This window comes from Taudactylus pleione, unplaced genomic scaffold (genome assembly GCF_031769625.1).
Source record: "Taudactylus pleione unplaced genomic scaffold, aTauple2 ptg001990l, whole genome shotgun sequence".
NCBI lineage: Eukaryota > Metazoa > Chordata > Amphibia > Anura > Myobatrachidae > Taudactylus > Taudactylus pleione.
The window spans coordinates 5427639-5455386 of record NW_028286386.1 but is presented as its reverse complement, the minus strand read 5'-3'; the positions used below and the strand labels follow the sequence as shown (position 1 = coordinate 5455386).

The 27748-nt window shown below is 44.9% G+C and overlaps 1 protein-coding gene across 1 annotated transcript in view; it reads left to right on the top strand.

Moving 5' to 3' along the window:
* The first annotated feature begins 2667 nt into the window (after nucleotides 1-2667).
* Nucleotides 2668-27748, top strand: part of CDHR2 (cadherin related family member 2) — a 156421-nt gene continuing 131340 nt past the window's right edge. Inside the window, exons 1-5 of the mRNA XM_088465411.1 lie at nucleotides 2668-2706; nucleotides 5901-5990; nucleotides 13295-13384; nucleotides 18231-18368; nucleotides 25728-25862. Of these exons, the coding sequence (XP_088321537.1) occupies nucleotides 2677-2706; nucleotides 5901-5990; nucleotides 13295-13384; nucleotides 18231-18368; nucleotides 25728-25862 (483 nt within the window). The 5' untranslated portion in view covers nucleotides 2668-2676. The remainder of the gene's footprint in view (nucleotides 2707-5900; nucleotides 5991-13294; nucleotides 13385-18230; nucleotides 18369-25727; nucleotides 25863-27748) is intronic.

Genomic DNA, 27748 nt, shown 5'->3' with positions numbered 1-27748 from the left:
ACAAACTGTGTGGTATATATAGCATATACAGTATATGGATATGTACATTTTATAGACTGTTAAAAAATGTATAAACACTACACAAGCGGGGGAGATCAGATCCAGTGGTTTATCTGTGAGTCAAAACTACTATACTTTATGCCATACACATACAGTATTTAATAGCAGCCTCAATATATGTCTTTACTGTTTATAAATAAATAAATAGAAGAAACAAAATAAAAAGGCCTCCACCTAATGAGTAATGAGCACCAGTGCTACGATCTGAGCTGGTTTCTAGTAAAGCAGGGGGTCAGCGGGATCACAATAGTGTGTTCCACCTACAAAACAGTAGCCAACACAGGCATTTGAAAGGTTGCATCAGACTTGCCTACTACCCCAGAATTTCTGGGAGCCTCCGTAAAGCCGGGTACACACTATGCAATCCATTAAACGATCTTTTGCTCCGACGCGGATTGGAATGATAGATCGTGCTGATTGCATAGTGTGTATGGACTATCTGTGCGCTCCCGCTGCCGCATACGATATTGTCAGGTCGGCCACGCGATATCGCATGTGGCGCCATTGCAGGTAATGAAGGACGGAACAAGGGATCATTCCGTTGTTCATGACAACACTCAATGTGTACCCATGGTACAATATGTCGGGCCAACATATCGTCCGTGTACACATTGGCCAGTGTGTACCCAGGGACTGATGCAGACCCGCTTGTGAGCGCTGTGCAAGCGATGGTCCCCGACTGCGCATGCGCAGCCTCTGGCGTGTGCATGTGCGAGACCCATACTGCGACGGCAGCTCCGTCGCAACGGGTCTCGCTACAAGACGGGGCGGCTGTCGATGTTGATTGACAGCTTGCCCCGTTTTGTAGGCGGGGAGGGGGGATGGCTGCGCAAACGCAGGCGTTCCCTTAGGAATGCCTGACGTTTGTGGGTGGCCCTACTGACATCACTCGTGATGTCAGTAGTGGACTTCCTGCTCTATTAGAGAAGGAAGTCCACTTGGGCTTGCGAGAGCTGAGACCCTACCACAGGGTCTCCTCGCAAGCCCGACGGTCGCAATAATCGCGACCATCGCCAGGCCACCAGCAAAATCTGTGAGTGGTCACCCACAGCTTAGCGAGCGGCCTAGAGGCCGGAGAAAAAAAAACCAGCCCTGATTCAGAGCCTCTGAATCAGGCCCCCAGTCCCTAATATTTGTCAGTTTGATTAAATGAATGGCCTGTCTCTGATCCCTTTTCATTCATTTCTTCAAAGCTCCACTAAGATGGTTTTTCATTTTGTTTTGCTCCTTGTGTTACTTCATGATGGAATAAAAGAAAATCTCTAAGAATATACAATTACAATAAAAAATTATAAATAGGAAATTGGGGAGTCTATCTCTAGCTCAGTATTTTCTCAATGGGGTTGTGTGTTTATTTACTATGGCATGCTAGCACTTATAGTATACCAAACATTAACCTCTTATAGCAGTCCTTAGAGTTAGAAGCCATGGCCTGGCATTAGTAATATTACTAGTGCCAGCACACCCAAGCATTTTGTAAAAAAAACCCATATTGCTGGTATCAGGGTGGCCTATTACTTCCTCGCACTATATAAACAAGAGCACAAGTGGTTTCAGTGATTACCCTACAGTGTACGCTCCTCATCTTTATTTTAATTCTCTTTATTTATAACAGTAGACAGTGAAAGCTGCACAGAGATAGAAATAAAATAATAACACAAATATGTAAACAGTGTGGAGTAGAACAATGTAGGGACCAGTCATCTACGTAGTGGAACAATGAAACAAAATCTACAATGGTTTTTAATTTTACATGTAAAAAAGCATGGGAAGGGAGGGTAAGGGAGGTACAGGGAAGGAATGGAGGAGGGGGGGCAGGTGGTACAGTGTGCTACAACGAAAGGTAACGACAAAAGGAGGATAGGATGATAAGCCTCAGGTAGAAATGCTTTAAATCAAATAGAGGTGGAAACCGGTACCTTTTTTTGAATACCGACACCTTTGTTCATAGAAAAAAGTGTTGCTGAAGGATTTATCTTTAATTAAAGAATACCATTTTAGTTTCTTCTCTATTTGAGCCTCAAATGACATACTTGTCCTGTACAAATGTACTAAGTAGATGCAAGCGCCAGTGAGGGCACAGAAGCTCGAATGAATGCAATCTCAGCTTTTTGTCCTGTGTCAGATACTGTGCCACAATGGAAGAGTCTGGTGCTGCTAATTGTAAATAGCTCAACTGATATTTTTCCAATGAATCAGGAAGATATAATACATCTGGTTCCAGTAGAGGAATAGGCCAGCTGCTTCTCTTGGCTTATTCGCTTTTCCAAAGAGAAGTAAGATTAGGGACTTCATAACAATATCAGAGAGTAGAAGTAACACAAATGTGTATTTAATTGTATTACACAATAATTTGCAATTTACTTAATTTGAAAGAAGTTGCATTACATTCTCAAATGTAATATTGTTAATGATGCTTCTCACTTTCCCTACTGGGTATTCTTACCAGTGAGAACATAGATGTTAGTGACTAATCAAGCTCAGTGAAGTGTGTGATAGGTCAGTGATAAACAGGAGATGTGTTGCTTTGGTAGTTTAAAGGGTCTTGTTTTTCTTTTCTAACATCAACTTTTTATTAAAAAAATTTTCCAGACCACAACGACACATGAAATTATCATGACTGTAACAGATGGAAATCCACCAACGGTAAGTACTCACAAATTCATAGGGCACTGCAGCAAGTTATGGTCATTATTATTAATATTATCGTATACTTATAAAGCAGCAAAAAAGATCTGCTGTGCCATATTATGAGCATATAGCAAACCAGTACATTACAGGACAGATGTGTATAGCAAATAAGGATGGACAATCGAATGTCCTGCATTGATATTCTACATCAATGCAGGATTGGCCTCAGTGCATCAATGACAGTCAATCATCATTGTAATTTTGTAATTTCAAATGAAACATGCGTGTTCACTACTTCCCTCAATAACACAGCAGAAGAGTTCAATAAGTGACATGCTCCCAGCTCCTCAAAATGAAAGGATTTCACAAATGAGGAAGTGAAGGATGTGAGAAGACTGTGAGTGTGAATGAGGAAACAGTGGGCAGCACCACAATCTCTCTGGGGTCTTCTGACATACCCAGCCATCTGATCAGAGAAGGCAGCTCTGGAAATTTAGATTGACGATGATCTCAGAGCAAATTTATTGATGTGGCTGATTTATCTGCTGCCATTATCCATCCAAACAATAGGGCCTATGGACCTAATTCAGACCCGCTCGCGAGTGCTGAGCGCTCGCAAGCGGGTCGATGTTAGGCCAGTGCGCATGCGCACGACGGAGGCGGCTCTGTCGTGCGCATGCACGAGACCCGAATAGTGACGGGCAAGCCGTCGCTATGGGTCTCACTACAAAGGGGGCGTGCTGTCGATGGTGAGTGACAGCACGCCCCCTTTGGTGTGCGTGCCGGGGCGTGGCTGGCCAGACGGAGGCATTCCCATGGGAACGCCTACCGTCTGGGGCCGGCCCCACTGACAGTGCTTTCGGCTCTGATAGAGCCGAAAGCACTCCAGGTCTTGCGGGAACGAGACCCTACCACAAGGGTCTCGTCGCAAGCCCGATGGTCGCGATGGTCTTGACCATCTTTTTGGCTGCTCGCTATAGCTGTGGATGGTAACCCACAGCTATGCGAGCGGCCAGGAGTCCGATCTAAAATTCAGAGGGACGGCCCTGATTCAGAGCGAGCGCTCTGTCAGAGCGTCCGGCTCTGAATCAGGGCCAATGAGCAATGTTTTTGATATATCAGTTGTCATGTCCCTGTCTAGACGATGCTGAGTGGGTGGGTGAGCAGGTGGGGGGAGTGAAAGAGAATGGGGTTGAAGTAGGGCTAGTAGGCTGTTATGAAAAAGTGAGTTTTTACACCAGGTTTAAATGTGTGGAAAGGAGAGCGGTGGATAGTTTGTGTGTGTGTGGGGGGAGTGAGTTTAAGAAGTGGGGAGCAGCATGGGAGAAGTCTTGGAAGTGGGAGTGAGAAAATGTAATTAGAAGGGAGATTGGTCTGCAAATTACATAGAGGCATATGGTCCGTGATCAGCGTAAATTCCTTCCCTACGAGGTAGGACGGAGGGGCTTCTGTAGCCAGTCTATACAGTTATGAATAACTACAGCACATGTAATAAATCCCTACAACCAGATGCCAGATCTTCACCTATAAAAGCCTCCTTTCCTACAGCTTATTCTTCTTACTGGTACCCAGAGATGCCACTATTACTTTAGCTTTGGTGGTAGGAATTTACCGCACATGGTAATGGAGGAAATGAACAGGACACTAACCAGATCAATAATAAAACTGCAGTATTACTAGACAATAAGCACCTAATGTGCACAGTGTGATATGACAATATAACATATGGAGCACAATGAGAACTTAGGAGATGTTTTCCAATAGTGTAATAAACTACTATACAGTATATAATGCTGTACCCAATCATATAAAGAATATCCATTTATTGTAAAAAATAACACATTGAAAACATGCTGGCAGTGTGGTTTTTTAACCCAATGTGCATCACCAGCAGCTGGGTGGCTCAGTCTTCAACTTACTAATACATTCAGGGTTGTAGGGAGAGGTGTGCAAGCAGTGCCATCCACCAGGGCGCAGGTCTCTGTGGGAGGCACCATCACTTCCCAACGGCCCCTGCATCTGGCTAGCAGTGTGTCTTGAACAGCACCCAGTAGTGCTGCTTCTTTGCTGCTCAGAGAGTCCAAAGGAAGCTCCGGGCATGCATCAGGGGCTAAAATATCCTAATTTGCAGAGTCTTCTGCTAAGTCACCAGAAAGTTGCAGTCTATTAAATCTTGACCCTGATTTTGTCTCATACAACTAATTATAATCCAATACTAACAGTAAACAGTAGATGGCAGTAGTATTCTAAAAGATGTAATAGACTATATATTGTCTTTTGCTTAGCTAGAATGCATAAAATATAACTTGGTTAAATATAACTAGTGTTAAGTGCTAAGGTGCATACACGTAACGATTTTTTTAACGATTTGTCGTTAATGACGTCGTTTCGATCTTTCAAAAGATGGTTCAGTTTCTGAGTTATAACGATGAATGATAATCGTTCAAGCGCGCTACCGTTTGTAGTTCATCTGTCAGATTATCTGTCAGATTTTCCCTTGAAAAAGTGAATGATTTTTGAAGTGTAATGAACGATTTTTACAACGATGAACGAAAAATGTTACTTCCCTTAATGAAAATCGTTATGTTGGACAGTCTGAAATGGACGATGAACTACAAACTGCAAACGGGAGCGCGATTGAACGATTATCGTTCATCGTTATAACTCAGAAACTGAACGATTTTTTGAACGATTGAACGATAACAACGTCGTTAACGACAAATCGTTCAAAAAATTGTTACGTGTTTATCCACCTTTAGTATATGACATTTTTATCTAATCAAAGTCTACAACATCGGCTAGGAATATGCAAACAGTAACTAATCTATCTATGTCTGAACGGGTGTAGTCCGGAACCCGTTTTAACAATACATGGATTCATAGCATACAGTTATAATTCATAATTTCATACAGTACATACAATGTTAAATTATGTGTGGATTTATGTGATTTATAATTTTACCTGCACATGTGAAGTATTGTGTTACAGATATGTGCTTAACCTTACTTTAATTGTTAATTACTGTAATTTAAATCATTCTGGTCACTGGTCGCATGTCCATAACTTTAATAGCTAGACTAAGCCTAATAATTGTATCTTGCTTTCTAGTCATTGCTTTGTAGCATGAAGGGACGAAGACTGGCATATGTGTTGCAAAGGTCTTTCTTCCATTATCTGTACTACATTACCATCTTTTTTTTCTCTTTAGATTTTCCACAAAACCTTTATAATTGTGGTGGATTGTAATGATAATGCACCTGTATTTCACAATATTCCTTACGAAGCCACAGTCCTTGAGGTACAGTATGCAGTATTATAATTTATATGTAATCAATGCTCTTATCATAAAATATATGGGGCACAAGCCACTTCTGCATGAATAAAGGGCCTGATTCAGAGCCGGTCGCTATTTGCGGTCGTTCGTTCTACAAAGTACGGTGGCTATTCAAATGAACCGTTCGCTCTTTGCGGTCTGTTGACGCCTCTAGGTCTGAACGAGCGAACAAAACTTGCAGTAGTTTTTTTTAAAAATACGCCCCCTGGCCGCTCGCATCCTATGTCATGTCCACTATTTATTAGATTAATCGAGTACATCGACCAGGGTATGAACTGCTCGCTATTCTTGGGGCTGGTGTTTGCTACCACAATTTTGCGAGCAGTTCTGGCTATAAAATAACCCAGTGACGTGGTCAATGATGCTGCTGTTTTAATTATGCACACCCATAAAACGCCCATTTTGACCTTTAAGCACGCCTGCGTTCGGATCTCCACTCCCCGTTTTCAAGCACCTTCCCCCGTTACCACCCACATACAACTATTCCTGTCACTCAAATTATCAGGCATTCGCTATTTTGCGAGCACATGAATTTCGACCGCACTGACTGGTTCGCGCATGCGTATAACGATCCGTACGCATGCGCAGTTGGGCAAACATCGCTCCGAACGAACGAGCGGCCGCTTACGAGTGGCTCTGAATCAGGCCCAAAGTCCCTGCTTACATCACACATCGACAGAGATTAATTGAATATCATTATTGATGTGAAAGAAAAAAAAATTCCAATGCTGTGCAGCTCCATTGCTATATATGGAAAACACTTCTTAAGCTAGGTACACACTGACAGATATATTGGCCAATCAATTGATTGGCCAATATATCTGGTGCCCGTCGGCCAGTGTGTACCAGCGATATGTCTGTGAACAACGTTGTTCACAGACATATCGTATCGGCTGTGCTGCACAGCCGATGGACAGATATATCTGCAGATATATCTATCAATCGGCAAGTGTGTACGGGTGATTGGCTGTTCGGCACACATGCAGCCTGGAAGATGTATGAATGAACTACCATCATCTACAGATATATCTACAGATCACTCGATCTGCAGATATATCTTTGCAGTGTGTACCCACCTTTATATTAGAAACTCGTTTGTATAGGGCCATCTTTCATACACAGGCGTGTTACCGTGGAAAGGGAACTGTGTGCAGAGACGCTGAAAGGGGAGGGGGGAGCAGGAACTGATTACTGTGGCCCAAACTTGCTGGAAGGGCTCGGGTCCGCCACTCCCCTCTCCTAGTTCTGAGTGCAGCAGCAGTCTCCTCTGCCTGCACCTGATAGGAGAGGGAGAGCGATTGCACTGATCACGCACTCCTCTCCTGGATCTGCCCCTGACTGAGGGGCATAATGGCTTTCCGCTGAAATAGTTATTTATTTTTACAAAAAATAAGAGTTATGGTAGACTTACCATTGATAACTCTCTTTCTTCGTGGACCATAGGGTTCACAAGGATACCATGGGGGATAATGTGGTTGGAGTGATCCAGGGACCAAACAGTTAAAGCTTTGAGTTCCCAGGATGCCTCTAGTCCTCCTCCACATATACCCCACCCCTGGCCACAGGCATTCAGTTTTGTAAACAAACCCAAGGCAGGAGAAGGTAAGAGGAGAAGGAAGAACAATCGTACCTCCAGAAACACTCTCATACAAGATGAGGGAATCCATGACCGAAAGAAAAATAACCCAATGCAGCCAGGTGCGTCAGGGTGCCCTTTGGACCCTATGGACCTCGAAGAAAAAGAGTTATCAATGGTAAGTCTACTGTAACTCTTATTTTCTTCTTCAGGTTCCATAGGGATCCACAGGGATACCATGGGGATGTCCCAAAACAGTTCCCCTAAAGGGTGGGGACACTTCTGAGCAGAAAGGAGAACTCGTCGCCCAAAGGAAGCATCCTGAGAGGCAAAAGTATCAAAGACGTAGAACCTGAGAAAAGTGTGAACAGAAGACCACGTGACTGCCTTGCACAATTTCTCAACAGAGGCACCACGATTAAATGCCCATGATGGCCCTACAGACCAAGTAGAATGTGCTGTCACTGTGTTTGGAACAGGGAGATTAGCCTGTCTGTATACACTACCGTTCAAAAGTTTGGGGTCACTTAGAAATGTCCTTATTTTTGAAAGAAAAGCATTGTTTTTTTCAATGAAGATAACATAAAATTAATCAGAAATACACTCTATACATTGTTAATGTGGTAAATGACTCTACTAGCTGCAAATATCTGGTTTTTAACGGAATATCTACATAGGTGTATAGAAGCCCATTTCCAGCAACCATCACTCCAGTGTTCTAATGGTAGATTGTGTTTGCTAAGCACGTTAGAAGACTAATGGATGATTAGAAAACCCTTGAAAACCCTTGTGCAATTATGTTAGCACAGCTGAAAACGAGTTTGATCGTTAGAGAAGCTATAAAACTGGCCCTGCTTTGAGCTAGTTGAGTATCTGAAGCGTCACATTTATGGGTTCAATTATACTCTCCAAAAGGCCAGAAAAAGAGAACTTTCATGTGAAACTCGACAGTCTATTCTTGTTCTTAGAAATGAAGGCTATTCCATGCGAGAATTTGCCAAGGAACTGAACATTTCCTAAAACGGTGTTACTACTGCCTTCAGAGAACAGCACAAACAGCCTCTAACCAGAGTAGAAAGAGAAGTGGGAGGCCCCGGTGCACAACTGTGCAAGAAGACAAGTACATTAGAGTCTCTAGTTTGAGAAATAGATGCCTCACAAGTCCTCAACTGGCAGCTTCAATAAATGGTACCCATAAAACACCAGTGTCAATGTCTATAGTGAAGGGGCGACTCCGGGATGGCAAAGAAAAAGCCATATCTGAGACTGGCCAATAATAGGAAAAGATTAATATGGGAAAAAGAACACAGACATTGGGCAGATGAAGATTGGAAAAAAGTGTTATGGACAGACTAATCGAAGTTTGAGGTGTTTGGATCACACAGAAGAGCATTTGTGAGAAGCAGAACAAGTGAAAAGATGCTGGAAGAGTGCCTGACGCCATCTGTTAAGCATGGTGGGGGTAATGTGATGGTCTGGGGCTGCTTTGGTGCTGGTAAAGTGGGAGATTTGTACAAGGTAAAAGGGATTTTGAATAAGGAAGACTATCACTCCATTTTGCAACGCCATGCCATATCCTGTGGACAGCGCTTGATTGGAGCCAATTTCCTCCTCCAACAGGACAATGACCAAAATCACACCTCCAAATTATGCAAGAACTATTTAGAGAAGAAGCAGGCAGCTGGTATTCTGTCTGTAATGTAGTGGCCAGCACAGTCACCAGATCTCAACCCCATTGAGCTGTTGTGGGAGCAGCTTGACCGTATGGTACGCAAGAAGTGCCTATCAAGCCAATACAACTTGTGGTAGGTGCTTCAGGAAGCGTGGGATGAAATTTCTTCAGATTACCTCAACAAATTAACAGCTGGAATGCCAAAAGTCTGCAATGCTGTAATTGCTGCAAAAGGAGCATTCTTTGACGAAAGCCAAGTTTGAAGTACAAAGTTATTATTTCAAATAAAAATCATTATTTCTAACCTTGCCAATGTCTTGGCTATATGTTCCTTTTGCAACTCATTTGATATATAAAAGTCAGTTTTCATGTAAAACACAAAATTTTCTGGATGACCCCAAACTTTTGAACGGCAGTGTACCTGAGATAGTCATACAAAACCATCTAGCCAGAGTTTGTTTGTTAGCTGGCCATCCTCATTTGTGAAAACCATATAACACAAAAAGAGTATCTGATTTTCTAAAAGAGTTTGTACACTCCACATAGATACGGAGAGCACGAACTACATCCAGGGAGGCTTCACCTACAGAAAGGTCTGAAGGCTGAAAAGCTGGCATCATTTGAATTACAGAGCTGGAGAAACCCTTGGCTCTTAAGATGGAAGACTCAAGAGCCACGCTGTCAAAGACAGGCGAGGTACTGTAAGTCCAGATGCAGGCAGGGACCCTGCGCTAACAGATCCGGCCATAGAGGAAGAGGATACGGACTGTCTATGGATAGATTTCATATGTCGGTGAACCAATGATGTCTGGGCCAAGCAGAAGCCACTAGTATTACTGTTCTGCCTTCCTGCTTGAATTACAGCGACAAGGTGCCGCACATGCGCCGACCAGCCGCTACACCCCCGCGACCGCCCCACCACCACCGCGATGGTGACTCCCCCACCACCGTGACCCCCTCCCCCCCCCCCTTAATTTCACTTACCTCCGATGATCGGTGCTCCGGTGATGTCCTCCGTGGCTCCGGTCAGCTGGTCTCCCATCCCGCACTGTGACCCGGGCACAGTGCAGGATGGGAGACCAACTGACCGGAGCTGCAGAGGATATCACCGGAGCACCGATCACCGGCCCTGGACTCAGGTTAGATTTTTTTTTTTTTACTATTTTTTTTTAGCAGTGATCAGCTTGTGGCATCCAGGTGGCGTTATTATCACAGGGCTACCCCTGGTATTTTTTCACATTTTATTTTTAGTAAATCCCAGGCAGATCGCATTTCCCATTACAATTATAGGAAATGCGTTCTGATTACTAAATATATGTGATAATTAGGGCTTGGAGTAGAATTTTACGAATTGCGAGCGGGTCTGAATCAGGCCCTAAGTCCTTCTGAGTTGTAGTAAAGTCTTTAGATACTAATATAATAAGAACATTGTGTTTGTCTGTTTTTTTCAAGTTGTCACAAAAATGACTGAACTGATTTTCATGAAAACTGTGCCATTTTGTAGTGGAAACTCCAAGAAATAATCTGCACTTTGTTTCATCTCAATCCATAAAGTTAAGACTGAGCAATAACAAAATCTAAATTTATTGATATAATTAATGCACGAGGTAAATGTGGCACCATGCGCATGGTCAGTAAGGGTTAGGGGGAGAGATGCTTTGGTCCCATGTTCACTTGAATAGGATAGGCTACATAGCAGTCTGTGCACAGGGCACACAGTGACAATGGTGCGAGTGGTGGGTGAATAGGATAGGCTACATAGGAGTCTGTGCACAGGACACACAGTGACATTGGTGTGAGTGGTGGGTGAATAGGATAGGCTACATAGCAGTCTGTGCACAGGGCACACACTGACAATGGTGCGAGTGGTGGGTGAATAGGATAGGTTATATAGCAATCTGTGCACAGGACACACAGTGACAATGGTGTGAGTGGTGGGTGAATAGGATAGGCTACATAGCAGTCTGTGCACTGGGCATACAGTGACATTAGTGTGAGTGGTGGGTGAATAGGATAGGCTACATAGCAGTCTGTGCACAGGACACACAGTGACATTGGTGTGAGTGGTGGATGAATAGGATAGGCTACATAGCAGTCTGTGCACAGGGCGCACAGTGACAATGGTGGGAGTGGTGGGTGAATAGGATAGGCTACAAAGCAGTCTGTGCACAGGGGCACACAGTGACATTGGTGTGAATGATGGGTGAATAGGATAGGCTACATAGCAGTCTGTGCACAGGGCACACAGTGACATTGGTGTGAGTGGTGGGTGAATAGGATAGGCTACATAGCAGTCTGAGTACAGGGCACACAGTGACATTGGTGTGAATGATGAATGAATAGGACAGGCTACATAGCAGTCTGTGCACAGGACACACAGTGACATTGGTGTGAGTGGTGGATGAATAGGATAGGCTACATAGCAGTCTGTGCACAGGGCACACAGTGACAATGGTGCGAGTGGTGGGTGAATAGGATAGGCTACATAGCAGTCTGTGCACAGGACAAACAGTGACATTGGTGTGAATGATGGATGAATAGGATAGGCTACATAGCAGTCTGTGCACAGGGCACACAGTGACATTGGTGTGAGTGGTGGGTGAATAGGATAGGCTACATAGCAGTCTGAGTACAGGACACACAGTGACATTGGTGTGAATGATGGATGAATAGGATAGGCTACATAGCAGTCTGTGCACAGGACACACAGTGACATTGGTGTGAGTGCCGAATGAAGGCACTGCTGCCAACAGTCTGTATAGCGCTGCTGGTCACGTGAGCCACTTCATCGTGGGTGAAACTGCAGGCAACAGCTAGTATTCAATAAATGATCTTGTACTTTCATTTTCAATTCTCTTGTGGTCTTCCCTACATACTGGAGCTTGCACGGGCATCTACTGCCCGATTCCCCCGTTCTGACGACACTCGGTGAATCAGGGAAATTCAACATGTTAAAAATCCCCAATTTAACAAATCCGACCATTTTCGGGTTGGAATTGGGGAATCAAGGTTATCCAACATGTTGGATTTTTCTGATCTCCTAAACCTGGTAGGCAGAACAGGGAATTACCCCCATAGCTGCCTGATGAATGGGCCCCATAAGTAATTCACAAAGTGCTGGGCTCACCCCCAGTGTGATGAGAAATGGGGGCTTGATGAGCAATGAGGGCGTGAAACATGATTACGCCACTAAAATTTTCACCCACAGGGGGAGTGGCCAAGTGGCCATGCCCCCCTTTTTAAAGCATACTTGAAGTCCCAAATCAGATTTTCTACATGTTGGGATGTATGCTATTACATAATAATTTTACCACCACTACACAAATAAATTAATAGTCTAGGCCAGGTGCATTCAACATGCAGCCCTCCAACTGTTGTCGAACTACACGTCCCAGCATGACCTGCCACAGTTTTGCTATTAGGACATGCTAATACTGTAGCAGGGCATGCTGGGATGTGTAGTTCCACAACAGCTGTAGGGCCGCATGTTAAATACCCCAGGTCTAGGCCCTCACTCCCATTATACTGTATTAAGAAGATTCCATCCCCTCCCCATCCCCTCCCACTTTTCAGACAGTGTTACAGATATGAGCAGGGGTTATAGTACTTCAAGCAGCCATAGAATTCCAGTAGAGGAGCCTGTGTGGCTATGTGGAGCACTGAGTTCTAATTCTAGATGATAGCTTAGGATGGCCGTGCGGAGGACGGAGTTTTTTAAGGTTTCAAGGTCTGCAGCAACCACCGGCATTAAGTGTTCATTTTACTGCCTGATGGCTGTCTCTGCGGTGCTCTTAAAGCCGCAGCACTTTATACATCTGCCTTAAGTGGCCTAAAGGTGGCGCCTGGCCTGTAAGTATCACAGTGGTCATGTAAATTAAATTGTTTAAACATTACGTGCTGCATGTTCACATATATTGTGGTTGATAAATTAATGTTAATGCATCTTTGACATAATAGAGTCTACTGAGAGTCATACAATGATCAAAGATAATAAGGAATCATTTTTATCTTTATTTCTAGAATGAGACACTGGGATCTGTAATCATCAAGGTCACTGCAGAAGATTACGACCAAAACAAATTAACACAGGTCAAAATCACAATTCAGGAGGTAAAAATGAAATTTCTAGCAATTACTTATTTGCAGATCTGCAAATGTATTCTAAAATGAACTTTTATAGTTGGGTGTATCTTGTACACAAAAATGCTATTTACCATTGGGGAGTGGACCCAATTCTCAATACTCCCAATTTGCAACTCGCCAGAAAGTTGCCATTTTAGCAAAGTCGGAGGCTATTACATCCCAGCTAAATTTACTAAGCATTGGTTTTACAGTGGTTTAGGATGGTAGTGAATAATAGGGGCGAAAAACAACGTGGGATCAGTGGTGTATCTATAATGGGTGCAGGGTGCAAGTCCCTTTGGACCTAGGAACTCGTATGCAACGCACACCCTGCAACCATTTTTGCAATACTTACCTCTTTGGAGTCCCGGAAACGGCGGTAGCAGCTCTGCACAAATCACAGGGAAAATGGCTGTGTCCATTTTTCCGGAATTTTGCGCATTCGCAGCAGGAAAATTGCAATGAAAATGGCTGCCGCACCATTTCCTTGGAGACCTGTACATGCTCAGTAGACTCTGGCACAGCGCTTGAGTCTACTAGTGCTTCTAGTGCTCAGAGTCTACTGAGCTCAGTGACCCGGACGGCGACTGCACACGGGCCCCCTCCTCTCTTAAGATGCCCCTGTGTGGGGTCTCACATATTTTTCAGTAACCAGAACAAGGCTGAATCAGATGCTATGCATGCTGGCACTTGTTTTGGGGGGTTCACACTTCCCTAAGGATTCTAGCACTCTCTGGTTGACATTATGGCAGTTGGACTCCACGCTGCATGTCTCCCTGTTATAGTGTCACCAGTCCTTACTGGTTCAGCCTAGTTCTGGTTACAGAAAAACAGGGAGAACCCCAGCCCATGTCCTGGAGGACACCCACACTGCTCTTTTAAATATCTTTATGATTTTGATAATTTTTTACAGAAATGTATGCACAGATCTTTTTGATCAGTGCAGTGTTTTCTTCAAACTCACCTGCCAGCAGGTCATTTGTTTGGACAGGTTTAGCTGGGGTTTTGTGGCCGGTTTAAAAACACGCCACTTAGTAAATCTCTGGTTTTTATTCCTGTAATAGAGAAAAAAAAATCAATGGTTAATCAGTGTTCATTTCTATTCTGCGGATAACAAAACCGCTAGAAATGTAACACCACCGATTAGAACATAGAGATCTTCCCACCAAGTTCAGATCTCAGAATGAGGTAAAACGTCATCTTTCACAGACAAAGAGATCCAAACTTGGTGGGAAGATCCCAGCCAAATCCTAACTGCTCATCTCTAGTAAATATACCCCTTATGGTGCACACACACGGGATGATTTCCTGAACGATATGATCGAAAACGATAGCGTTCAGTGATAAATCGTTCATATAGTTCATTTTTATGCAGTGAGCGATCGACCAACGATGCGCGTTCCCTCATGAGCGATAACGATATTCAATGGTTGACTGTACATGCAGGCCAACTTGGACGATTTTAGCAATAGTTTCTTGTAAAGAGTCTAAAGACATGACTTCACTGAAATATCTATCACAGATATCTACCCAAAATCGTTTGGCCTGCACTACAGAAAGTTGGAGGGAAATCTATCAGCGATAACTTTGATTGTGCATGCACCATTAGTGTCAAGAATTAAGCAACTGAACAGCATATTGGGGTAAATTTACTAAGTATCAGTTTGGGCTTTTCCAGCGGTTTTTGCTACCTGCAGATTTACTAAAGTTCAAACCTATGAGAAACCGTAGAAAAACCAGGCTTTAGAATAGAATATCTGTTCACTACCGATGTTTTTAACATCACAGGTATTGAAAGTCTGTTGACAAACCTACCCAAATAAATGAGGTGGTTGTGACAGGTAAAATAGCTTTAAAAGCATGCTGTTTAAACTATCTGGTTAATCAGAAGAAGCATTACACTAACAATGAAGGCAATTATTATGTATTGAATAAGGAGACATTGGGCCTGATTCAGACCCACTCGCGAGCGGCTGTCCGCTCGCAAGTGGGTCGATGTTATGGACTGAGCATGCGCACGACGGAGGGAGCTCCGTCGTGCGCATGCGCCAGACGCGACGAGCGAAGGAAAGTCCTTCGCTCGTTGTGTCCGATCAAAGGGGGCGTGCTGTCAATGTTGATTGACAACACGCCCCCTTTGGTGGGCGTGCCTCCCTGCCGGGGGCGTACCCACGGGAACGCCTCCCGTCAAAAGCCGGCCCACTGACATCACTAGTGATGTCAGTGGGAGTGATTTTGGCTCTGATAGAGCCAAAATCACTCCGGAGCTTGCGGTTGAAAACCTCAACCGCAGGCTCCGGCTCGCAATTTCGATGGTCGCGATGGTCACGACCATCGCGGCCATCACAATGCACGCTCGTATAGCCTGTGGGTGGTGACCCACAGCTATACGAGCGTCCAGGAGGACGCTCCATTTTCATGGAGCCCGGCCCTCATTCAGAGCGTGCGCTCTGCTCAGAGCGTACGGCTCTGAATGAGGGCCATTATTTTATTATTATCATCCTTTATATATATAGAGTCACAAGGGATACACCGCGACTTACAAAGTACATAAACAGTCAGAAACAGTATAAACAGAGAAATAAAAAAGTGACTTGCAGTACAGAACATTGCAGGAAATGGACAATGTTTATAAACAATGCTGCATCAGCAGTCATCCGGGCCATAACTAGGGGTGTGTGCGGCTGGTGCATGGCCTTAGTATGCTCTGATCAGTGCTGCACTTGCCGATGCTGCCGGTGGACTGGCACAGGGTGAATTTGAGCCCTATTACAGCACTGGCAGTCATAATAATATAAGAGTGGGTCAGCCGAACCCAAAGGCTTTGGTGCTGTTGGCAGTAGGGAGGAGATAATGGTATAAATGAGGGAAGGAAAAGCACATGAGCAAAGAGGGCCTTGCTTGTGAGAGCTTAAAATGTAAAGGGAGTGCCATTATGATGTGGGTACCATTTATATTGCCGTAATATAATAAATGCTTGCTCATCATTAAAAAAAAATGTAAACACCAATTAACAATGAATTGTGAGCCTGATTCAGAGCCGGACGCTCTGAAAAAAGCGCTCGCTCTGAATCAGGGCCCTCCTACCTAAAATTGGAGCGGCCTCCTGGCCGCTCGCATAGCTGTGGGTGACCACCCACAGCTTATGCGAGCGGCCAAAAAGATGGTCGCGATGGTCAAGACCATCGGGCTTGCGACAAGACCCTGCGGTAGGTTCTCGCTGCCGCAAGCCCTAGAGTGCTTTTGGCTCTATCTGAGCCAAAAGCACTCCCACTGACATCACTAGTGATGTCAGTGGGGCCGGCCCCAGATGGTAGGCGTTCCCATGGGAATGCCTCCGTCTGGGCAGCAACGCCCCCGGCACGCCCACGCCCCTTTATACACTAGTATACATAGCACTATGGCCAGAGTAGTCTATGTCCTGGAGGGAGGGGGAAAAGCGGGGTAGTTCAGGTCCCGTTGCTGCACCTCCTGTGCCGGTTTCTGCGCACGCCTATACTTGTATATAATTTGTATGGCTCTTTTTGCTATACTAAGAAAGGGAGCATTTTCCTGTGTCCTGTATATTTAATTTGAACTTGGTTGAGCAGATACTGTGATACAGCTTCTGAGTTGGACACACATGGAAATGTGGATGATGTTAGCACACTGCGCCTGCGCCAAAGGTAGAAATCGACATCTGCGCATGCAACGGAACAGGCATACGCCCACGGGTGGAGATCGCTAGTGCATAGTCATGCATCCATTGACGAACTGCGTTTTCCATGAAATGGACATCTGTGGATGAACATACAGCACTGTTCTGTCTCGTGGGAGGGTAATGTGACTGTCATAGGCGTGTAAGCTGACTCTTTGCTGGATCGTAGCATGTGGATGGAGAAGGGACGTCTGTTTCAGATGGACCTTTTGCAGCCAGCACGGGTTGGGTGCAAGTACATATAGTGATGATGAGGGCTGCGGCTGCTGGGGTAAGTCAGTGTCTGAGACAGGCTACCACGTGTAGACTCCTGTACCTTCGGCATATACTGGCGGACACTCGGCATTAGCGTAAGGAAGCCTCAGCCAAATTCCCGGGTAGTCGCGTCTGTCTGAAAAGTATCTACCCGGGAACACGTTCGACTTAAGTCCCGGGAAATTACCCTGATTCTGTCTGAATGGTGCTACCCGGGAATTTACTACTCTCAGGCAGCACCAAGCAGCTTTTACATGGCGTTGACAGCGCAGAGCGTCCTATAGGACGCACAGCGCTGCTGCTTTGAGTTGGCAGTGCAGAGCGTCCTGTAGGACGTTCAGCGCTGCTGCTCACCACCCCCAGCACCAGCCGGCAGTGTACAGAGAACCCCAGCTGAAAGGTGGGGACACCCGCCGGTGGGTCTCTGCCACAGCGGGCCGCCCGCACTCCCGCTGGACCGCCAATGAAATAAAAGAAATGTAAAAAAAATAAATAAAAATAATAATAATAAAAAAAAAAAAAAAAAAAAAAGCTGCATTATGATTGGCCGGCTTCCAGCAGCCAAATTATGACATCATCATCATCAACAGCCAGAGAGGGGATAGGTTAGGAGGAGCAGACAGCAGAGAAGAGGCAGGTAAGCAGAAAAGCCCAGCACTTGTCTGAATGGTACTACCCAGGGGGGGCGTCTCGACCAAATACCCGGGAATTTGCACAGGAGAAATTCCCGGGTCTGAGCAGGAAATTTCCCGGGTTGTATGACTGAAAGCGGTATCAGAATCAGTTTCAAAATGCGCTGTTACTGGCAGATATTATTTTACATATTATTCCACTTCTCAGCTGTAGTAAACACATTGTTACATTATCACTCTGACTTTCTAGGTCATACCAAGCACCACGGAAAAGCAACTATTCTACATCCAACCCTATGGAGTGCCGACAATTGGTAACATTACACTTAATGGTACATTGAACTACAACAGTAAGAGCTCCTTTTACCAATTAAAACTATTAGCACAGGTAAGTTAATGAACATGAAAAAAATCGTATCACAGAATGTAATGTGTAATATTTTTAGAGGTTCCCGTTTCAGCATTTGTTTTTGGTGAGTTTCATATTTATTATTTCTATTTTTTTTTCCACATGCAGAAAAACATATACCATACAGCTGAAAAGCACCATATACTATAGCATTTGTTTTAAAAAGGTAGGAGGACAGGGATCCCAATGGATAGTATTTATAATTAATTTTCGGGATGTAGTCAGGAAGCTTCCCGAGTGTGAAATCCCAGCATGGGACTAATGATAGCCGTCTAAATACTGACGCCTATCATTAGTTCCACGCCGAAATCCCGACGCCCAGCATACCGAATGTAGGTAAGCCAGCGTCGGGAGCGGATAGCTGCGGTAGGTGGGGTTAGGTTTAGGGACTCCCGGTGAGGGCTTAGGGTTAGGCACCCCCCTGGTAGGGTTAGGCTAGGGGAAAGGGGGGTTAGCGTCAGGCACCACCAGGACGAGGTTAGGATTAGGCACCTCCTGGGAGGGTTAGGTTTAGGGTGCAGGGAGGGGGGTTAGGTTTAGGCACCCCTGGGGGAAGGTTAGGGTTAGGCACCCCTAAGGGAGGGTTAGGGTTAGGGGGGGGAGAGGGGAGGGTTAGGGGTCTCACCTCAGTCGGGATCTTCAAGTGCCGACCTTCCGGCATCGGTATTTCATCCACCGGGTTTAGGTCCGGCGGTAATTCATACCGATTCCTTAATTTTCATATACTGCCATCTTCAATGTAATAGAATAGGAGGCATTTTTGTATAAAAAAAAACTGGTGATAGGTTGCTAATGCCACAAAACAGAATTCCTCCCATGGATATAACGACTAGAAGAGCAGGTGCTATGTGGCCTGGCAACTAATTTGGGTACCGCTTTAGGCAAAGCCCCATTCTTTCTCCAGCATTGCATCTTCCACAAAGAGCTGTCCGTTGCGAAGAGAGGACCTCAGAGTTTATGACCCAGGAGTCCTTCTGAGCACGCGTGGCCTTTGGATCCCTCACCAGGAAGTGCAGTGACAAGCCCATATGCTTCTATTAGGCAACTCCTTTCTCCTTTTTCCTGGGCTTTCTACGTTCCACCTCGTCTATTTTTCAGGTTTTTGGCCAAAACTCTGCACCTAGCTCTATCCATGCACCCCATTATCTGACAGCCTCAAAGCATTCTGGGTGTGTATTCTCCAGACAGCCATAGCTCCTTTCCACAAGTAGCAGGTTACAAAGAGGCACTACTTAATGTGATCACAGGTGCATGACAAGGTCTTAGGGGAAAAAAAACCTAAAAACAGGCTGCTGTTATAATATATAGTGCTAGGCAAACCAATACAGAGGATTCTGAGTTTGCATGTGGGGTAGTGTTGAATTTTCCCATACAAACAATAAGGATCTTGTTTTGTATTAAATATTAGTTTCCTTTCTACCTAATATAAATTATCTAGTCTATCAAGGAAGGGGTAGGAGAGTGTATGGTTTTAGTAAACTTCAATCTGTATATGCTTGGAAGTAAGTAAATAATTAATTATTTAAATAACAGCAAAACACATATCTTCAAAATGTTTTTCAGAGTGTTTGAGCCTTAGGGGCCGATATAGCAAGCTATTTTTGTAGTCAATCCTACAAAAACATAGCGGTTTGCTGCATTAAATAAGTATTGGGATATATATTAAAAGGGTAATGCTTCAGATATTGGAGATACAGTATATGCTGCAGTCCCTCAGTTACAGATCGCAAATACAGACTTTATAGAATTCTATGAGGACTGCAAAAATACAATATATACCGAATGAAAGAAGCTCTGAAAAGCAAATTATTTCGGAACTTGCCTCCCGATAGTCAACGTCATCTTTCGAAGCTGTTAGCCACTGTAACCTATAAGCTACAACTGCAATATTACAATATTTTTCCTTCAGAGCATTCTCCAGTAATGACAACGTATGCAGGCGTAGTCTGGTGACCACATATGCGCAGTAGCTTTGCTGGGTTAAAAACCTGGAAGTAAAGTGATTGAGTAAGCGCTCACTTTACTTTTCTTCAGGCAGAAGCTTTTATGAGAGCGCGTGTTCCTTCTGATTACTGCGATATGCGGCAATAAAAAAATAATGCTTTTCGTGGGTAAAATGCCTTCAAAAATACATCGGCCCATTATTCACTTTTACAAATTCAAATTCAGGATCTAATTCAGAGGCGCATGCAAATCCTGTCGCAGGAATTTATACTGAGAACAGTGGCGGACTGGAACATGAAGGGCCCACAGGGGAATGCAATAATAGAGGCCCACAGAGGGGCGTGGCCAGTCCCAGAGGGGGATGTAGTTATTAATCCCGACACTACAATCCCGGCAGGGATTTAACATAGGCGTTGAAATACTGATGCCTATGTTAATCCCGACGCCGAGACCCCGACAAGAACTGGACCGATCGTCCAGCGCCGGAGGTATGTAGCGATGTAGCCGGGGATGGTGGAGTTAGGTTTAGGGATCCCCGGGGGGATTTAGGGTTAGGCACCCCCCCAGTGAGGGTTAGGGTTAGGCTAGGGAAAGGGGGAGTTAGGTTTAGGCACTAGAGGGGGAGGTTAGGTTTAGGGTGCGGAGAGGGGGGGTTAGGTTTAGGCACTAATGGGGGGAGGTAAGGGTTAGGCACAAGGGGGTCGAGGTTAGGCACCCCTAAAGGAGGGTTAGGGAAGGGAGAGGGGAGAGAGATTACTTACCTCCGCTGCCGGGATTTCCTCCACGTCGGGCTAGCGCTGTTGGAATTTGAACCAGCGGCTACACAGCCGCCGGCATTTCAGTCCCGTTCCCTGGAGGGGTTGTATCTATCTATATACTGTATATAAATCCGTCCTTGGTCTGGAACTCCCAATAACAATGTTTAACTGCTGCCGATGCCCTCACAAAAAGAATGTACAGTGCATAGGTGCGGCACTCATGGCATCTTAGAATTAAAACTCAAAGATAGGCTAGTGCAGCTAGGTAGTGGGTGAGTATGGAGGGGCCAGGGAGGTAGTGCAGAGAGAGAGTGTTTGGTAAGGAGGGATCAGAGGGTAGTGCAGATAGGTAGTGGTGAGCTGCCCAGTAACCCTTGCAATGCTGCATTATGCCACACTGTACTGCATCCCACATTATACCACACTGTAGTGCCCCCAGATTATGCCACACTGTAGTATCCACAGATTATGCCACCTGTAGTACCCACAGATTATGCCACACTGTAGTATCCACAGATTATGCCACCTGCAGTACCCACAGATTATGCCACCAGTAGTGACCACACTTTATGTCCATTGTCGTTCCCAAACATTATACCACACTGTAGTACCCAAACATTATACCACTTTAGTCCCCACACATTATACCACCTGTAGTGCCCACACATTATGCCACATGATAGTGACCCCCATATTGTTACAAACTGTAGTGCCCACACATTATGTCACCTATAGTGCCCACACATTATGCCACACTGTAGTGCCTACACATTATGCCACCTCTAGTGCCCACACATTATGCTACACTGTAGTCCACACACATTATGCCACCTGTAGTGCCCACACAGTGTACTCACCAGCAGCATCCTCAAGCAGCTGGCAGAGCAGCAGTCTCAGCTTCACAATGAGTTACCCAAGAGGCTGCGCTGCTGCTAAACTCCAGGTCAGAGGAGCATGTGATGGGCTCCTCCAATCAGAGCTCAGCACATGTTTCTCTGACCCCACTGCAGAGACTACTGGGATTTATTACCCAGTAGTGCACTGCAGTGCTGAGTCTGACTGCAGTGTGCTCCAGTCCCCTGCGTGTAGCTGCCGGCTGGGTCAGTCATAGCCTTGATGACTGCCAGACAAACAGCTGCACTGCAGCCTGCCATAGGAACGGCACCGTAGGCCACATCCTCCTGTGATAGATGGCGTGGCTACAAATCACTAGGGCCCACCAGGGATTTCACAAAATCCCGGAAGCCCAGTTCAAGCCTGACTGAGAAACCCACTAGTGTCGTCTCAAATCCGCCACTTGTGTACTAGGATGCAACGTTGGTCGCACCATCTATTATTAATCTTTATTTATATGGCGCCACAAGGGTTCCGCAGCGCCTTACAAAGTACAGAAACAAATGAGCACACAAGACAACAGTTATTAACAGTACAGACAATGCAGGACAAGTACAAGATTTATAAACAATGCTGCATAACACCTAAATAAGCAGCAGGGTGTCAGTAACCAAGTTTTAGGTGCCATTATAAATGAAAGTAAAATTAAAGCAAGAAGAAGCACGTGAGGAAAGAGGGCCCTGCTCGCGAGAGCTTACATTCTAAGGGGAGGGTCAGACAAACAGACAAACAGGGTGACACAGATGGGCTTGATAGTGAGGAAGGAGCATAGAGTAGTGGGTTAGGATGAACGCTGGAAAGCATTGAGGAAGAAATGGGTCTTGAGAGCCCATTTGAAGATTTAAGAGCCAGGAAGCCAAGTGATGGAGGAATTTTGAGCGAAGGCCAGGGAGACAAAAAAAGGCAGCTACTCGAAGAAGTTGGAAGAGGCAAATGTCATTAGTGTCGAATGGAAAGAATGAGATGGAGGGTTCAGAAGGTAAGACTTGGCAGGAGTGACCCAAGGATAGCAGGACCCCAAGATCACCACCCTGGAAACCTCCAGGCCAGGGTGTGTGAGAGAATGTGAGGCCCCCAAAGGAGATAGCTGCAGGAGCAGTGGTGTCAGATGGGTAAATCCAGGGTTTGGTGATGGCAAGGAGAATCAAAGCGTTGCAGATGAAGTGCTCCAAGGCATTGCAGATGAAGTGCTCATGAACGGGGATCAGTTTATTATAGACAAAACTGGCTTTCCAGAGGGAACAGGACAGAGGGACAGAGTTAAGAGGTGACCTGTAAGCAACCTTGTGGTCGCTCATAATCTCCATCGCAAGTAAGCCGCCGGAGCCTTTACCAAAAAAACGTACTCAGATCCTCAAACAGTTCTAGCAAGTCTTAGAATATGGTCCCTAGCAACACAACAGGAACCTGTATGACTATAAAGCATCTATATATCTATTGAGTCTTAAATATATCTGTAATTGTATTATTAAACTTCACCTAACAATTTAATTCTAAAGGAAGTTTGGGAAATACCACTTTATTAGCTCACTAATATGTATACAAGGGGAGTAGACATCATAATAAAGTCATTTCAATATCATAAGAGAAAGTAGCGGGGTGGGCAAAAGGTGAGTTATTGAAAATTAGGTTGGTTAAGTTACAAGTAACAGTACACATTTCAAACAGATTTGGTTACTTGTGATTGATTTTCTAAGGAGCCGCAGATCATTGGTGGTTTGATGAACTTAATGCTAAATCAGACTTGTTTAACATTCCTATTGCCATTTTAAATCCATCGGTCAAAACTAACGATTATCGACAGCTTCAACAACCCGCTCCTTAGTAAATCTAACACTTAGGGGTATATTTACTAAAGTGAGGGTTTAGAAGTGGAGTTGATGCCCTTAGCAACCAATCGGATTTTTACTTATCATTTGTCTAGCACCTTCTAGAAGATAATAGCTAGAATCTTATTTGTTGCTATGGGCAACAACCCCACTTCTAAAAACCTGCATTTTAGTAAATATACCCCTTATTGTCTCACAGTGTTGTCAATGCACTTTGACTGTTTACATTTTATCTAACTAACTCCCTTCCACAGAGCCGGATTAAAGGAGGGGCACATGGGTGAGTACCCCTGGCCCGCTCTCTCAGGGTGCCCCCACTGGCCAGAGATTCTCTGACCCAGCTCTGGCACTGCTGTCCGGGGACCATTCTGCTCATCTCTAGCATCCGCCGCCAGCAGCAGCTCTCCCGCCGTGGTGCTGCTGGCGGTGGAGGCTGGAGACAAGCGGAATCGCCCCCCATGCTGCCCGAGAAGAGGCTCTGGAGTCTGCCCCAGTGCAGGAGTATAGTTAGGATCTGTGCTGCTGCCTAGGAAGGAGCGGGGGTAGGAGGCACATACAGAGTGGACACAGCCAGGGGAGCACTGCTGACGATACATGAGGACCCCCGTGTTTTAAGGCCCCTGGGCGCCACCAAGGCAAAATCCGGCCACACCTTGCCAACTGGTTACTAACAATGCCGGTTCTGCTTCATATGGCTGCATTATCTTACTAATCTATGGTCTGTACTACAGCTGTTCTTGCATACAAGCTACAGTATCTGTTATTGTCTAATGAAACTTGTTGCTTATTACTCATGTGGGATTTTAAGGTTTATTCTGTTTACTGATATTTGACTAGGTGTATGGTACATATTTAGGGGATTTGTATTAATTGTGCTAATTATATTGATTTAATAAATGTCTTTTGATTTTTAGCCAGTTTGTTTAGATCCTTTTTCTCTAACATACTTCACCCTCCAGTGCAAATTTCTTTTTGCTTTTAGGTATAAATGTCATAGTAAGTGACAATCTCTTTCTTAGTGGAGGCAGAGTTTGGCAGTTATCATAATATTGCCATTTTTATTTGTATTTAAGCTTAAAGCTGTTTTGGGGTTTTCCATTCTATTAAAGCATATGTATCAGGGAGATGTACTAAGCCTTGGAAATTGATAACGTGAAGAGTGATAAAGAACCAACCAATCAGCTCCTATCACTTTACAGGCTGTGTTTGAAAAATGGCAGTTCGGAGCTGATTAGTTGGTACTGTATTACTTTCCAATTTATCACTTTTCAAGGCTTAGTGTACATCTCCCCCATACAAACACATATAGTGGCTGATTGTGAGTTGGACGCAGCTGCCAATGTCAGTCGTAGTAGAGCAATTTATTTATTTTGCACATGCGTCCGTCTCTGAATCAGGCCCCGAGTACCAGTTGTGATTGAGGTGCACGCCCACTTTACTTACCACACCACGTAATGTTTAGCAAGACTGCAAAACCATCGGTACAATCGAGTATCATCGCAGCCTCACGCACACTTGCACAAGCCCTGACCTTACTCAGAAATTGCTAACTTCAGCACACGCTATCAGGCCTCAGGCTGCGTAGGGCATTGCAGTGGATAATTTATACATGACCCTGCAACGCCGTTGAAACGCACTGGCACGCCTGCGTTCACCCGACCACTCCCCCGTCGCCACCCACAAACTGCACTTCCTGTCAATCACTCTGCCATGGGTCTGTGTAGGTTCGCACACTGCCATGCATACGCAGAATGCAAGAATCGTCCGATTGCATGCGTTTTAGCAGCTGCGATCCAAGCTGAATCAGGCCCTGTCCCAGTTTCTAGGCATGGTGTAGTTTAATTACAAACAGCATTTTGATATAATCAAAGTGCAACTTTTGCTAGTATTTATTGATTTTTAAACTTTTACAGGATGAAGGACAGGATGAATTTATTATTCACAATACTACAACTTATGTACTTGTGTATGTTATTGATGTGCCAGACATGAATCCACAATTCACAGGCGCTCCTTATGTGGCCTCTATTTATGAAAATAGTCCTCTGGTAAGTAACCCAATGTCCTCTCCCACCCAGTGGCACACAAAGGAGTCTACATTGTCCAATTTATTTACACAATTTACACAATTGAATCATCTGATGAGTACATTTAATTTTCAGGTCTAATCAGGATATAAAAAATCCATAAACATTTCTGTGGCTCAGTTGAGGGACACTTTATAACTTTGGGGAGCAAAGATCACACTGGTGGTCTACTATCTCACATAGCAAAACAAGAGAGATAACAAAATGTATTTTCAGATACAATATATAACAAAATGTTTCTTCTTTATGTTTCTACATATACAAATAATACTGTGAGAAATAGGACCTAATTCAGAGTCGGTCGTAAGCGTCCGCTCGGTCCAGGGGCGTATCTACCCATTGGCCAGGATGGCACTCGCCAGGGGATCCGGCCAAAGGGGGGCGCCATCCGGGGGTGCCACCTGTGGCCAGTGGGTAGAATCAAGACAGGGCCGCCTGTGGCTCGGCAGCTCCCCAGTGCATCAGCAACAGCGATGAGGCGCACATGACGTGACACGCGCCTTGTTTGAATGGTGAATTTGCGATGGTGGGGCTGGAGAGACAGAAGTGGGATGATGGGGCTTGGGAGACAAAAAGTGGGCTTCCTGAAGAAACAGAAGGGGGTGCTGGCTGATAAAACATGGGGGTCGGCTAGGGATACAGTAGGAGGGCTGGCTGTAGAGACGTTATAAGTAGAGAGTAATTATTCAGAAAATATTGGGGGGCGCTAAGTCCATTACTTTGCCAGGGGCGCTTGGACCCCTAGATACACCCCTGGCTCGGTCGTACGACTAACGACCGCAAAACTGAAAAAGCGAGCAATCGCACGGCCGGTCGGTCGCAACCAAAGTGACGCCCATACGTGAACAATGCACCTCCTCTAGCTAGTGAGTGATAGCAGCTAGCGAATGAGTCAATCGTTGTCAGTCGTTGTCAGTCGCTGTATGTTAATTTTCTTCTGATGGTTGCGGCCGCTTGTGTTGTGTGCAAATTACATCACAAATTAGCAAAAAAACGCATAGAATAAGCCACCCCCATGAAATATATTTATTCTTATTGTTCTCTAATGCAAACGCAACTGAATCAATTACAAGCCAATTAGCAGTGTTGTTAGCAACAACAAACGATTATTAGCTGCTTGCATTGTGTTGCACAAAATAGAAACATCAAACATAACATCAGTCACATTCGATAGTATCGAGAGCACATACCCAACCTCAAGCTTGAGAGAGCACATACCCAACCTCAAGCTGTACGATTAGCCAGGCCTCTAACCTGCTCGCAGAGTGAAGTTTTACTACTTCCGGCCTTCTATGTCGGTCGTAGCAGGAAATTTATGTACGCCCCTAAAACGCCCTGAAAACGGTGAGGAACGCCTGCGTTTTTAGACCACCACCCCCGTCAACACCCACAAACGGCCTTTCATGTCAATCAAAAACGGCTAACCCCGACCAAAGTGCTGGGCGCGATCGCGAAAAGTGCCGTTTGGGCGCCCAAACAGGACACTTTTCGACGATTTCAGCCCGCACCCCTCTGGGGCTGCGAGCTGAAATTGAGCGCTAGCAGCTGATCGCACCCGACAGGAGCAACAATAGAATAGCTCCGTCGGGTGCGAAAGGGGGAATAAACAATTGAATTCCGCCCATTGTGTATGATAAATTGTGCTAAAGTCAGTCAGCTCCCAACTGTCATTTATCAAACAGATGACAGTTAGGAGTTGATTGGCTGGAGCACCATTATCATACTCAATGAGTTTTAAACTTGTTGTGTATGATAAAAAATTTGTTGATAAATGGGCTCCTCGGTTTCAAATTTTAATGGTTCTGGGTTGTCTTGAACTGAACTTAATATGTTGAAGACATTTGCTT